The 14,808-nt window shown below is 23.4% G+C and overlaps 1 protein-coding gene across 1 annotated transcript; it reads left to right on the top strand. All coding sequences in view use genetic code 6, as the record gives it.

The window, feature by feature from the left end:
* Window positions 1-350: 350 nt before the first annotated feature.
* On the top strand, window positions 351-13,562 carry TTHERM_00538860 (MIR domain protein; the record flags this gene model as incomplete). The annotated part of the gene is made up of 27 exons (XM_001007910.2): window positions 351-971; window positions 1,266-1,859; window positions 2,396-2,518; window positions 2,565-2,913; window positions 2,972-3,020; window positions 3,085-3,457; window positions 3,548-4,212; window positions 4,265-4,753; window positions 4,805-5,007; window positions 5,061-5,783; window positions 6,004-6,416; window positions 6,470-6,892; window positions 6,952-7,214; window positions 7,271-7,547; window positions 7,594-7,806; window positions 7,861-8,384; window positions 9,031-9,457; window positions 9,509-9,875; window positions 9,933-10,582; window positions 10,639-11,235; window positions 11,292-11,436; window positions 11,488-11,696; window positions 11,761-12,042; window positions 12,227-12,448; window positions 12,512-12,925; window positions 12,980-13,109; window positions 13,165-13,562. 27 exons carry the CDS (start codon window positions 351-353, stop codon window positions 13,560-13,562), a joined length of 10,143 nt encoding a protein of 3,380 aa, XP_001007910.2.
* Window positions 13,563-14,808: the final 1,246 nt, after the last annotated feature.

Below are 14,808 nucleotides of genomic sequence, written 5' to 3'. Positions count from 1 at the left end.
TCTTAGATTTAGAAGAAGTTACATATTATCATTTATAAAACCAATTATTTTAAAATAGAGTAGTTTAAAATAAATTAATTAAATTTGATTTTTATGATTTAATGGAAGACGTTTGCGTATTATAACTATTTGTTAATCAATTTTAAAATTAGATATTTTCAAAAAACATGCAAAAAATAAATAAATGAATTAATTAATATAGATTCTCTATTTTACTCTAAATAATATATAAATATTACATTCTCCTACCTAAACATAAGTAGGAAATAGATTGATTAGCTCTTATAAATTTTAAATTCCTTCAACAAGAAGATCAAACAAGTTTATTTTATTGTATATAAGTTGGAAAGATGGACGAAACAAGTCAAAGTATAGGTTGGATGTACAGGACTTAAATCGAGAGTGGGTTTAAGCAATTAGACTATCTTTTAAAGCGGTATTATGTTAAATCTCTATTTAGTGGATAGGATTAATATGAGGAAAATAAGTAAGAAGAAAATGAATTATAGACCTAAAAAATTCAATCCACAATTAAGGAAGAAGTATATAATGATAGCAAAAACATATCTGATTAAATAAAAACGCCTAGAGGCTTAGGAAATACGGAAACGAAATCACCTTAAAACATTTAATCATAATTTTCATACAAAACCAGTAAATTATCAAGCATATAACCATAGCTGATTTAAAACTATATAAATGAGTAATAATCAGATATGATGGATTAAATAATAGACGAACCACCTGAAGTTATACAGGTTGTAGAAAACTAAAAAAATATAACGAAATCTTTATCAAAATTTCGCTAGCTCAATTTAGACAGTGTATAATCACAGCAATCTCCTAACATTTTTGTTAACAACTACAATAATTAAGAAATAAAGGAGCTGTAATCAACTGAAAAAGCATTTAAAACCCTGCAATTCAATGACATAGTATATTTAAAATTTAAGCATGAAAGCAAGAAAGAGGTAATATAGTGTAATTTTATTTAATATTTTGCAAAAAACTAATATAAATAGATACAAATATATTTAAATAAAAAAGAACACTGAATAATTAATTTATTAGTTTCTTTGAATACTATAATGATTAAAATTTTTGAAATTTAACCAAAACTTGAAAATTCAACTTAAAAATAGAATTAGAAAGGAAAAAAATGTAAAAGCATTACATAATTAAATATGCAAACCTTCTTTTAAAATTAGATTTTCTCAAAAAATTATTGCTCTATTTTAATTTAAAGAATATTTTTAATAAAATAGACTAACAGTGAGGAATTAAAAAGCTTTTTAGTAATAACAAATACAAGGAATTAGCTTGAATGCATTAGTGAATAAGTTGAATCTCTTGATAACCCTATTGCTAATTTTAGGAGATGCCTTTTTTAAGTTCTTAACCCAAGATAAGCTTTAGAAATCAAAAAACATAATCAATATAATGCAGTATAAAAGAAAGTCTAACGTTAGAGCTTATTGTCTCTGGAATTAAGTAACTAAGATGAAAATAATTTTCAAAGAAATAAAAAGCTCTAAATGTTTGAATAGTAGCTTAACGTTAAAAACGATACCCATGAAGATGATGGAGATTTACTCGTCTATGGAAAATAAGTTATGCTTTATCATTAATATTCTAAAATGTTTTTAACATTTAACCCATAGAAACCAGCAAAAAAAAATGGATGCATCTAATGTACTTTAGAGAAATTCCCTAACTAATTTTCTATATTCAGAATGCTCCCAAATGATTATAGCCGTAGGGTTGGAGATAAAATATTTGATTCTGATGTAATCAATATTCAAGAAATAAAAAATAGTTAATTTTTCCTCAATGTTTCTCTTACCAATAAAATGATAAAAGTAATAATTAAATTTTTAAAAATTTTTAAAGATAAAATTAATTTTTTAATATTTTCAAATGGAAAATATAAATTTAAGAAAATAAATGAATTTTAAGAACATTTTTTATTCTTTAATAATAAAAACCTTAATTTTTATTAATAATCTATAAATTATGATGATAAACTTTGATATTTAAATACAAAAAAAGCATGAAGATTACCTTATCGTTCAATTTTTTTATATAAACTTATTGAAGTTCTACATAAACTTGAATTAGTTAAATTTGATTGCTATTCAAAAATCGATATACTTTATTTTTTGCTGCGATTTAACAATATTTTGCATTTGCATTTGCAATATTTTTGCAAATTTTTAAAATAATTCCAAATTAGTTATTAAGTAATTTTAAAATTTTTAGAATCTTTATTGTTATTTAATTATTAGGTAATTTAATTGAATAATACTTAGATATTTTTATATAGAAATTAATAAAATTTATTAAACAAAACATTTTATAGAATTTTAATAATAAACATGTTAATTATAAAAATTAGGATCCTCAGCAAGGTAATATTGGTTTCTTATAAAATAATGTATCGATTCAGCCTAGTCCTTTCAGAGGTAGATAATAAAATAGGATACATATAAATGCTAGTGAAGAACAAACAAAATTTAAAGTATATTTATTTTTATTATTTAGTATTATAATCTTTATTTGTATAGGTAAAATGCTATATTAGTAGAGAATCATTAGAATAAACGAAAGACCAAGCAGAAGAAGGAATTGCCTTTAAAACTGGAGATATTATAAAAATTTAACATCTCGACTCAGGAGCTTTTTTGAGTGTTTCTGAGAAAAAGCTCTCAAGATTTATTTTGACCAAAAATTGTAGAATCCAACACAGCCATGATGAAGTATATTCTGGTCTAAGTGATTAAATATTCACACTTAGGTTTTTAGATTAAAATAAAGTTTCTTCTCCTGAAAATTTTGAAGCTATATATGATTCTGAAAATACTAATTCATCATATTCATTTTGGGAAATACAACGCAAAGATCACTTCACTGGAGGTAAATATAAATTAAAAACATCTTATATCTCATTGCATTTTATATTAATGATCAATAGGTGACCTATATAGCGAGGAATGCTTCAGGTTGAAAAATTTAGCAACAGGGTAAATTAATTAAAAAAATTAAGATTTTATTAATTTAGTTTTTAATTTTGAATATCTAAATTAGACTCTTTCTTTCTCGTGATAAAGGAATGCCTACGAAATTTTCGTTAATTTGGAATGGAAAAGATTAGGATTGCTATTTTTATGTTAAAAAAGATAAAACAAACAACGAAAAAAAGAAAATTTACTTGTAAGATACTTTCAAAATATACAATTAAGAAAGAAAATATATTCATGTTGCTTCCAACCCTGAGAAAGGTAAAATTACTTTGAGCTTACAACCTAAAATTTCAGGAGTAAGTCTGCCTTACTTGCATGCCTTTACAACTACTGACAAAAAAGTTGTAGATTTTTTAGAATAAAGCTTGTAAATATACAATACCTTGCTACAGTTTCATTATTTTCTTCAGTGCTTTGCAATAAATGACAAATTAAAGGTAAAATTTTTTAATAGATTTGCAAAAATACTAATTACTCAATAATATTTTGGGGTGAAATTGAATTAAATAAATCTTATATTTTTAAAGGGCAATGAAGAAACTGTGTACTCTTATCAAGAGGCAGTACACTAATAAAAAAAATTAGAGTCTGAATACCAATACGTACTTAGAGCTCTCAATGAGTTAGAGATATTATTAATGAAAGAATCAGTTGATTCTCTTTAAGTTTTTTAGATGAAATAATAATTTTTAAGAGAATAAAAAGTACTAGAGTTGCTTATACTTATTGTTAAATTAATTGATGTTATGTCCCATGGAAATAGGAGTTAGCAAGGTTAAAAAGATAAATCTAAATTAATAAAAATGAATAGAAGTGTAGGTTATAAAATAAATGAGAAATCACCACAATATATAGTAAATAAACACTTATGTCAGTTACCTGTTAAAATCTTCAACATCCTATATTTAGGATCGAAGTAGAATGCTAATTGGTCATCTTATATTTTTGAGAATGATGATTTTTTTTCAGGTCAACTTCGTTACTATCCAAAAGAAGTTGGATCGTTGCTTAAAGAAGCAATCAAAAATTTATTTAATCTCAAAGGAGAAGGTGCTTAAGGTGATGAAATAGTTGAGTGGGTTAAATTGCTTGAACCTTTAGACGAAAGCAAATCAAACATCTTAGATTAAACTTTTTACATTGATTTTATTTCATTAGCAATGATTGATCCTTAACAAAAACCACTTTAAATGTAATTTCTATTTAAATTTTATTTCTAAAAATAAGGTTTTGTATTTCAATAGCTACTAAAACAAATGCTCAACAGAACTATTCTCTAAGGGAAAAGGTGGTTAGAGTAAGGCAATCATTTAATTTCATTAAGATTTTACCAATGGGACATATATCTCGTTTTATCATGAAACTCCTTTGAACGAATTCATAAATAGTAATGCTCCTTTGAATAATATTGGAGTAGAAATAAATAAAAGAGATAAAATGGCTTTTTCGCTTGAAAAAATGAGTAAAGACGCAGAAAAGAATAAGAGTATCGCTCCATATTTAAATTATGTGTCTTCTGTTCTAACTTTATTAGCAAATTTATGTAATGGCAGAAATAAAAAATCTCTAACATAGATTAAGAATACATTAGGAATAAATGAAACTCACATTTTTAATGCACTCAAGTCGACTGATATTAATATAAGCATAAGAACAAGCTATTTTCAGATTTATGAGGTAATATTCCTTGACGATGAACCTTTCTTGACTTTAGAAAAATCTTAAAACAGAAGGTAAACTAAATTTTTCTAAAATCAATTTTTATTATTGTTAATATTAAATAGTTACATATGGAAGGATATAGAAAAGCGCTTTTTATCAAGAAAGACTGCTGAGATTTTCAAGTAGCTTTCAGATTAAAGTGATGTAATAAAGAGCACTTAAAATTTTGATTAGAATATTTTGCCTATTTTAGAAGAATTTTGGGAAAGGGGAATGCCTGAATTAGAAATTCAAGCCTTAAACAAATATTAGTTCAACAATTTAAGTAAAATACAACTTAAGCAAAATAAATAGACTTAAATGAATATTTAAAAAAAGCCTTAGAGTAACAGCAAGAAAAATAATAAAATGCAAAAATTCTGCTTAGATTCGTCTTAGTAGTTTTGTAGGTCACAAGAATCGCTATGGATTTAGGCTAACTCACAACTGAAAAAATAGATTAAATTGTGAATTAAGCAATTTAAATATTAAATGCTTTTATTAATTTCAGTAAATTTAAGAGCATTTTCTAGTAAGAGCACTGGCTTAAGAAATTTTTCAATAAGATTTAGAATTATGGAGACTTAGATTAGGAATTAGAAGCTATAATTATTGAAGTTTCCAATTTAATCAGACTTTATTTAAAAATAAAATAAAATCTTTAAATTAATTAATTGCTAAAGTAGTTTTATTAAGAGTACACAAGTCAAAAGAGTAGAAAGAAATTTAGAGAGCTCCAAGAAGATTTCTAACAAATTATCTAAGATTTTACAATAGTATAAAAGTAAATCAATGTACCTCTCAAAGAAAATAAAAAGCGTAGAGTGGATTTCTTGAATTTTATATAACAAAATGAAGGTCAATCATAATCTATTAAAGACTCAGCTTTTAATCCTTATGGTAGAAACAATAGCAATAGTCTAAATGCCAATAATAGCAATAATAATATGATCAGCTAGTTCAATGCAGATAAGAATGAAGGAGACAAAAAAGATAACTTAGATGATGATTCTTTAGCAAACAAAATAGAAAATATGATGTTGACCTTCCTTTTAAGCAAAGGTAATTTTGAAATTCTAAAATATTTAAAGGACATTGTATAATATAAAACTAGCTTTGATGATAAAAAAATATATTTTATTTATTTTTTAATCAAATGTAAAAGAATTTGAGTGAACATATTAATAAATATTCATCAACAATCACTCAATCAGTATATTAAGACAAAAGAAAGCCAATTTATTTGCTATTTTATTTATTAATTTATTTTTTTGAATTTTAGAGAAATCTAATATAAGTCTTGCATATGATCACGTGGCAGAGACAATGTAAATAGCTATGAACCATGCTAAATTCTTTTGTGAGGAGATTCAACATGTTGAGCTAATTGATGGAGAAGACGAATTAAGTTTATACAAGCAACTTGATAGCAATCATTCAGAAAATTAGATAGTTTCACCAATTAAACTAGAAATACAAGTAAATAATCTACTTTTTGACGAATTTAACAAAGCGAAGGCTTTAAAGAATGAAAATTCGTCTGCTGAGAATATCCTACAAATAAACAATTTGGTTGATAAGATCGTAGGAGAATTCAAAAATAAAAGAAACAACTCTAACGCCGTGCTGCTGAATAAAATGCAAAATATTTTAAGAAATGTACGAGTGCACAAATCTATAGCCAATCTTCTAAATGTAATTTTATTTAAAAGTCAAATACTATTTCAATTTACTTACAAAATAATTAGCTGCCTTCTGATGAAAAAGTTTATCATAATATGTTTGAATGCGTTATAAGCTTTTTGATTATATTTTGTCAGGATAATCATATAAATAAGAAAGAAATTCTCCCAAGATTTGATGATTTGCTAAATCTAATAAATTACAATGTTAAAGCATAAAAGTTAATAGGCTTAACTCTATAGTCAGTGTGTTAAAGTGAGCTTGAGTTTAAGCCTTATCTGTAAGCAATATTCTAGAAACTGACATCTCCAGGCATAACTAAAGTAGGATAGACACACATTTTTGAGATGCTTCTAGCTTTTCTTAAAAAAATAGATACTCCAAAATTTTAAGTTATTTAAGATACCATTTAATTCTAGAAAAAAATTAAAAGAGAAGGCATTTTAATCCCAGAAAATTAGTCAAAAATCTTAAATTTAATCTTGCAAGTAATTAAATTAATTACATTTAATCATTATTTAAATGTTCAATATAAATTAAAATTTAGTTGAATATCATTTAGCCTTTCCTGGATTAGCACAAAACTCCAAGCGATTTCTTAAAGCACTTTAAAGAAGGATAAAAAGTTAAACAAGATATTTATTTATATAAAAGTATCATGAAATTAATGAGTGCACTTTCAGAAAACAACTAACTTGGAATAATCTAATGCTAAAGAATTTTAGTTTATGAAGATTTGAAATAACTTCTTTTAAGCGCTTAAAGTCCCTTCATCATTAAAAAAGAAGTTTTTAAAATTCTGTTTTAGATGTAAAACAAAATATCGCTCAATAAAAAATAATAAATAAATATTTTATTCATAAAAGTTACATACAGCAATATGAGGATTAAAATAACGGCTTCGCTCTTGTTGAAATGAATGAGCTGCTCTAAAATGTAGTGCTAAAAGACCTTTCCTAATTCTCGAGATACATAGAGGGATTAGTTGATCCTAATAATAAATATCTTTTTGAAGATAACAAAGAAAAAGGAGTAAAACTTTAACAAAAGCTGAGGGAATTTATTAAAGATTTAATAGAAGAAAAGTCAGTTTAAAGCGAGCAGAAGTAAGTACTAATTAGGAAGTCTAGTAACAACAAAGAAGTAAATATTTCTAATAAAATTAATTAATAAATTAATAATTTTAAAGGATGCAAATATAGATATAATAGCATCTCCAAAGGAATACTGGGATTATTTGTATTCAGGAAGCAATTGGAATTTTTCAAAAGATGGACTTTTGCAAATTTTATTAGATATTTATAGAGAAATTGACAAAAGAAAATGGCTGGCATTTGAAACATCCTAAGAAAATAAAAGAGGTAGCACTGATGAAGAAAACCTCACCGATCACCTTCTATCTGTATGTTAAAAATCAAAATAATTTTGTTCTTATTTATAAATTTTTATGATTTAGATTAAAATTATGTGCGAGAATATCAGGTTCATTTTGAAGAAAATATAAAATAAATTCTAGATAGATCTTACTGAAATTACATACATGTTTTCTGAGTGCATCATTTTATGCTCAACGAAGAAACATAGAACAAATATGAGCAATTTCAAGCATCAGAGTTAAAATCTCCCAAGCATTAGTCTTGAAAAAAAGTTAAAAGAAACAAGAACAGAAGATTTAGATACTTATGTCAAGAGTTTTGGATAAGCTAAGCTGAATCAAATAAATGAATAATTAGAAAAACATAAAAATTTGTTTGAAAAATATTAATTGCTTGAATAATAAATTAAAGATGCTCCAAAGGAAGCGATTAATTTTACCAACGACAAGGTAGTTTCTTCTTAAGTTGCAAGCGTAGTTCATACTTAAAAAAATAAAGCTTCTAAAGAAGAATTGAAAAATTCTATAATAACATACTTCTTATTCTTAGAAAAGTTAAGAAACTTGATACTTTTAAAATACATTACCATTCACTAAGTTTATGAGTAAATTTTTTTAATTTAAATGATAGATTTTCAAAAAAATCAAAAAATAAATAACTGCATTTAAAAAATAAAAATAATAAAAACTAATTAGCTAATTTACACAAAAAATCAATTTTTTGGTTGAATAAAATTGGAAAATTTAATGAAAGAAAATCTTTCAAAAAATAAAATATTTCTAAAATAAAAACTGTTAATTCTTTTTAAAATATTACCAGTCAGATTATTAATGATATTCAATAAATATTTACAAAAAAGTGAATTTATTGAATAAAATAGGACAATTAAATAAAAATTTTACATAGAATAATATGCTTCTAAGATAAAAACAGTTAATTTCTTTTAAAAATATTACCAATCAGATAATTAATTCAAATGATATTCAATAAATATTTACAAAAAAATGAAATTATTGAATAAAATAGGATAATTAAGTTAATATGTTTCTAAAATAAAAACAGTTAATTTCTTTTAAAATATTATCAATCAGATTATTACAGTAAAAAATAAATAAAAAATTAGTTAATCAAATTATATAAAAACAAATTTGGCTTTTAGGAAATTATTTTCAGATTAATTCTAAACATAAATTTCAAAATTTATGAATTTTATTTATTTTTTTGGTATTAACTAAATTATTTAATAATAGGATTTTTGATTCAAATTATAATCCTTTGGATTAGAATGAAGAGTTTTTAAAAGAGGAATTAAGATTTATTAATTAAATTGAAAATGAAGTCTAACTTTAGCCAAATCCGTTCTTGATTAATGAATAAGAATTTATTGCTAAATTTGTGAATTTGATGAAGTCTGTAGAAATATTTGGAATAAATGACCAAACATACATTGATTATGACGATATTTACTACTTTTTTAATGCATTTATAAATATTTACCCTTTCTAAGAAGTTAAAGATAAAATGATTCAGCTAGGAGCTCAAAAAGAAGGGATTTAAACAAATATTGGAATGTAATAGGCCTCAAAAAGCAACAACCAAGCTTAAAAAATGGACAAATAAGTATTTTTGAAAAAACTCAGCAGATATGTTGAAAAAAACAAGAGTGTCTATGTTAAAGTAAATTAAAATAAGTCATTTTAATTGAATTAAAAGATTTTATAAATAAAGTTGTAGAAATAGAAAAATGAACTCATCTAATTAACAGAAAACGAAAAAAGTTTTTAGCAACTCTAGTCTCTTAAAAAATACACAAGTATTTTTGAAAGAATTAGTGAAGAAAACTGCAAAGAAAAACCTTTCAAACTATTTGCTTAAAAAATTATGAACGAGATTTTATAAAGCAACGATACAGATTAAGGAAGGAAGATAAAGTTATACTTTGAGCAATTTGTGAGCATTTTAAAAAAGAAAGACTCTCACTATTTTAGAATTCTTTAATACTTTATTAAAGATTTAGGAATACAATAGAGCAAAAGTGTGTAATAAATATAAAATTCTTAAAAATAATCAACTACAACCTTAGCAAACGCATTAGGTAAACTTTTTTAAAAATATTATTTAAAAAGTTAATGGAAAATATTTTTTTAAAAAGAATAAATAGGCCTTTAATCCAAGTAAAGTAAGGAGTAAAAAAAATAAACAAACCCATAAGTTTATATAAAAATATCTTAAAACTTAATTTGGAATCAGAAACTCTACTATTAGATACTACAAACAATTTCAGATATTCATATTGAATAATAGTAATAAGCTGCAAACTAAAATAAAAATACTTTCCAAAGCATCTTTTAACAGCAAGCCCAGACAGCAAGCATGTAACAATAACAGTAGGATGCGTTTAATAATATGGAAAACCTTCACAATAGATTTTCTTGCTAAGTTAAATAATATCTTAGTAAAAGGGAGTAAAATGTTTCTATTCTTTTAGATTGTATGGAAATTATTAATGGACTTTATCATCTTAATTTGAAAAACTCTCATGCATAAATTCTGGCTATTTTGAAAAAACCGAGTAATATTAAAATAACAAGGAATTTCTTGAGCTTTATAAAGCAGAGCTTCTCTAATTATTTACAAGCTATAGAGAATCTTTCAAATTAGGACGCTTAGCACTATATTTTATACCAAGAAAAGAAAAAAGATCTTTAGAATTAAGAAGAGATAGTGCTCTAAGTTCTCAAAGTTATCCAAAACTCATGTGAACTATGCAACGAAGAATTCTAAAATTTCTTTAGAACTCAGGTAAAATACAAATAAATTTTATCAATTTAATAATTAAAAAAAATTATATATAAAAGAATATCATTTCCAGTTAATCGTATGTCCCTTTGAATATACTCAATGAGATTCTTTACTTTATGACTAATTTCACCTAGTTGAAGTGTTCTTACTTTAATTCCTTTGATTAAAGCAGCTAAGGGATTAACTGCAACATATTTTAAGGATAGAATTTAAAATATTATCTCGTTATAAACTAATGTATATCCACCCTAAAAAATCTTTGCAACGGAACTTCACCGAAGAACAAAGAATTGCTTCTAAGCAATAGCCATTTCTTAGTTCAACTGAATGCTATTATAACTGAATCTGATTTAGATCTTTAAAGTGAAAATTTGAAAGATGTAAGAATTCTCTAAACTGTTTCTAACTGTATAGACTTACTTCTTACGATAATTGTATGTTCAAACAATGAGAAATCTTTGCTTGGTTTAATCACAATCATGAATATAGAAAAGCTAATTAAATTATTGAATTTCGTTTACCACTATAAAATAAAATCTAGACTAGAAATAATCCAATAGGAATAGATATGTACTCATAAAAACTCTACTACTTGTAGCACAAGTGTTTGCTATAAAAAGTGCATTACTTATCATGACCAGTTAGTGATGAGAGTAATTTTTAAAAAATATTTCTTTTCTTCTAGAAAATATGTAATTTAAATATAAAGTTGGCATTTAACATTGTCATAGTAATTGAACTTATCCTTGACAAAGTAAACGAAGAGGACTTGAACATGAAAATGAGAATGCAGGAAGAAAGTTCAAATTTACTTGGAATTTTGTTAGAAATGAAGAAAAAAGAAGACTTTTTTGGTAAGAATAATTTTATTCTAAAAATAAATTTAAAATTATGAAATAAAATAGAAATGGAATAAACCAAACTGCATTCTGGGCTAAGTGTTGAAGCTGCTCAACAAAATAGCTAATCAGTCTAAAAAGTTTCTGATAAATTATCCCAGTCTTTTGGTTAAAAGAAGCTTTACAAAAACCAAAAAACTGCTAAAAAAATATCTACTAAAAAATCAACAACTTTACATAATTTAATATACAATGAAATAAAAGACGATCAATCTGTAAATTTAAAATAAAAAAAAATTATTTTTTCTAAAATAAGTTTTTTTCTTTAAAATTAAAAAGAGCAAATAAGATGAAATAGATGCATTCTACTAAGACTAGTTGGTCCATGATATGGGAGTTTAGAGAGAAGTTAATCCTAGTGGTAAAATAAACTACTACAAGAAAGAAAGATTATATTTAATTGAAAGCTTGAGCTTTTATTTACAGTTTGTAGGTAGTGTTGAAATAGTTTAGGAAAATTAAATATCTAAACTTTTCTTTAGAATACCATTGCTTTCTTCTTACTTAACTCATAACATCAGAAAAAATCTAATCCAAAAAGCCGTTAATTATTCAGATAAAGTAAAAACTTTTAATTTTAAATCTTAATTTTAATATTTCTTCAGATAAAGTAATAAATTTAAATTTTAAATTTTAATTTTTAAATTTTTATCAAATTAGTTTCAATATTTTTGAATAAAAATTTTCCCTTTATTTATTTATTTATTTATTTATTTATTTATTTATTTTTATTTGTAAAATTTAGAATCGTTTAAAACTCTTAATGAGGTACAGTGAATACTTTTAGCATGAGATGAGATTTTGCTAAAATTTATCAAAATATTCATTAATAATTCAAGCTGTAGAATATAGGAATGCCTTGAATATCTTTATATTTTTGCTTATAGTTGCTATCAACTTAATTTTTCTATTTAAAATGCAAATAAAACCTGATGGTAGTACTTCTCTCAGTACTTCTCAGGACGTAGTAATTAAAAATTATTTTTATTTTTCTTTTTTTAACTGAAAAAAATTTAATTTAATAAAAAAGATTTTCTAAGTTCTTAAGTTAATACACTTAATTCTTACCTTTGCGAACATGCTAATTGTAACCATTGAGAGATATCCTGTTGTTACTTATTAAAAATATATAGAATTGAAATAAAATTACCGAAATAATATCATCTCAACTATTTTAAGACATAAATTAGTTTCATTTATTTTTGACTTTGATTTTATATATTATTTAATATATCTCATACTTGCTATTGTCGCACTAGACCAGATTGTTATTTACTCAGTGCTTCTAATAGATATTGTTAAGCTAAGTGAGGATCTTACTTAAATAATTAAAATAACTAAGTTAAACTTAAATAAGCTCATAAAAACGACTCTCCTTTGCTTTTTAATTATATTTATTTACTCTCTAATTGGAGCTATTGTGTTTCCAAACCATTTCTCTGATGTAAAATTTAAATTAGCAATAAATAAAATTAAACAATAAATTATTTTTAAAAAGGCCGAGAGTTTTGGACCCGTAAACGCAGCCGTTTCAACATTAGATTTTTACTTTTTCTTCAGTACTAGTTTACTGGAAGGCATATTAAATCCTCAAGGAATAAACGAAGCACTAACAATTCCTGGTGTTTGTAAACAACAATTTTTTTATTTTATATATTTATAAATTAAATTAATTATAATTAGCATCAAATGTTTACTGGGATAGATTCTTTTATGATATTAGCTTTTGGATTATAATAAATTTCCTGTTTATGGATTTAATGCTTGGTTAAATTATAGACTCGTATGCACAATTCAGATACTTTTAGAGGAAATATGAAAAAAATATAAAACGTAAATGCTTCATATGCAGTCTCACAGTAGAAGATCTAGAAGCGAAAACTTTAGATTGGGAGCAACATATCAAATATGAACATAACTTAAATAATTACTTAAATTATATCATCTATATTAAAAGCAAACCTTTAGACGAATGTGATGGTATAGAAAAATATGTAAAAGAGTCAATAAGTAAAGAAATAACAGATTTCTTCCCATAAAGAACTTCGTTGTCTCAAGAGAGATTAGAAATAAAATATTGATATTTTAATTAATAGAAATATTTAAAAATTTATTGTAGAAATAAAGAGCATTTAAAAATATTAAATTGTTAATTATTTATATATTTAATTTAAAAAAGCTACTTAATTTATTTTAATTTTCAAATAAATAAACTTTAAAACTTTCAATAAAAATTTATCTAAAATTAATGTATTTTTATGTGTGAAATGAAGCCTGCTGAATTAATTATTCAAATATTAACTTATTTAGTTTAAGTTTAGATAAATTTTTGTTTGTAAATATCATTTACTAAAATTTTAATTTTGATTTCTTTCTACAAATTAATCCTCAAAGATGAATGAGTATTATTTACTTTTCAAAATTATTTAAAATAGAGTTTTTACAAATTTAAAACTGTTTTTTTAAAGAATAAATCCTATTAGAGTAAAAACTAATGTAAATCAGTCAATTATATTAAAATTATCATAACCCTTTTAAATTAGTATTTTTTTAAAAAATTTTTAATTGAATAAAAAATAAACAATAAAAAAATCAACAAATTTACATATTTTATTAATAAAATTTGTTTTACTTAAAATCAATAAAAAAAATATATTTATTATAAATTTCAAGAAAAAGATTAATCAAAAGTTTTATTTAATCAACACATTTATCAATATTTATTGTATTTTGATTAAAGATTTTTAAATAATTTTGAATGAATATTCGCCAAACATAATAAAAAAATTGAAGATTTCTATAAAAAATTTATTTATTTATTAAATAATTATCAAATTTATGAGATAATTTTAAATTTTATTTTGATTTTTAATAATTTTAACTAAAATTGATAGAAAGAAAGAATTAAAATTTGTATCACTTTATTAAATAACTAATTACAGAATACAATAAGAAATATATAAAAATGTAATGAAGTAAGTTAGTTAATTATTGAGCTATTTATTTATTTATTTACTTAATTAATTAATTTATAAATAACAAATGAATTCAATTTAAAAATATATTGAAAAGATAAGAAAAATTTGTAAGTTTAAACAAATAGAATGAATGAATGAGCAATAATTTGTATAAATCAAGCTAGAATGAATGAATCAACTATAATTTTATATAGGAATTATTAGATGATTGATAGATTAATTGATTATCTTTTAACTACAAAACTGATTAATTTATGAAATAAATTTTAATCTTTAAGTTAATTAATCGGATTTTATTTTTGGTTTGAAAGTAAGTTAAGCTTATTTCTTTTAATTTCTAAAAAATAGT

The sequence above is a fragment of the Tetrahymena thermophila genome, assembly GCF_000189635.1.
Source record: "Tetrahymena thermophila SB210 genomic scaffold scf_8254807, whole genome shotgun sequence".
Taxonomy (NCBI): Eukaryota; Ciliophora; class Oligohymenophorea; order Hymenostomatida; family Tetrahymenidae; genus Tetrahymena; species Tetrahymena thermophila.
This window is presented reverse-complemented; position numbering and strand designations above follow the sequence as displayed.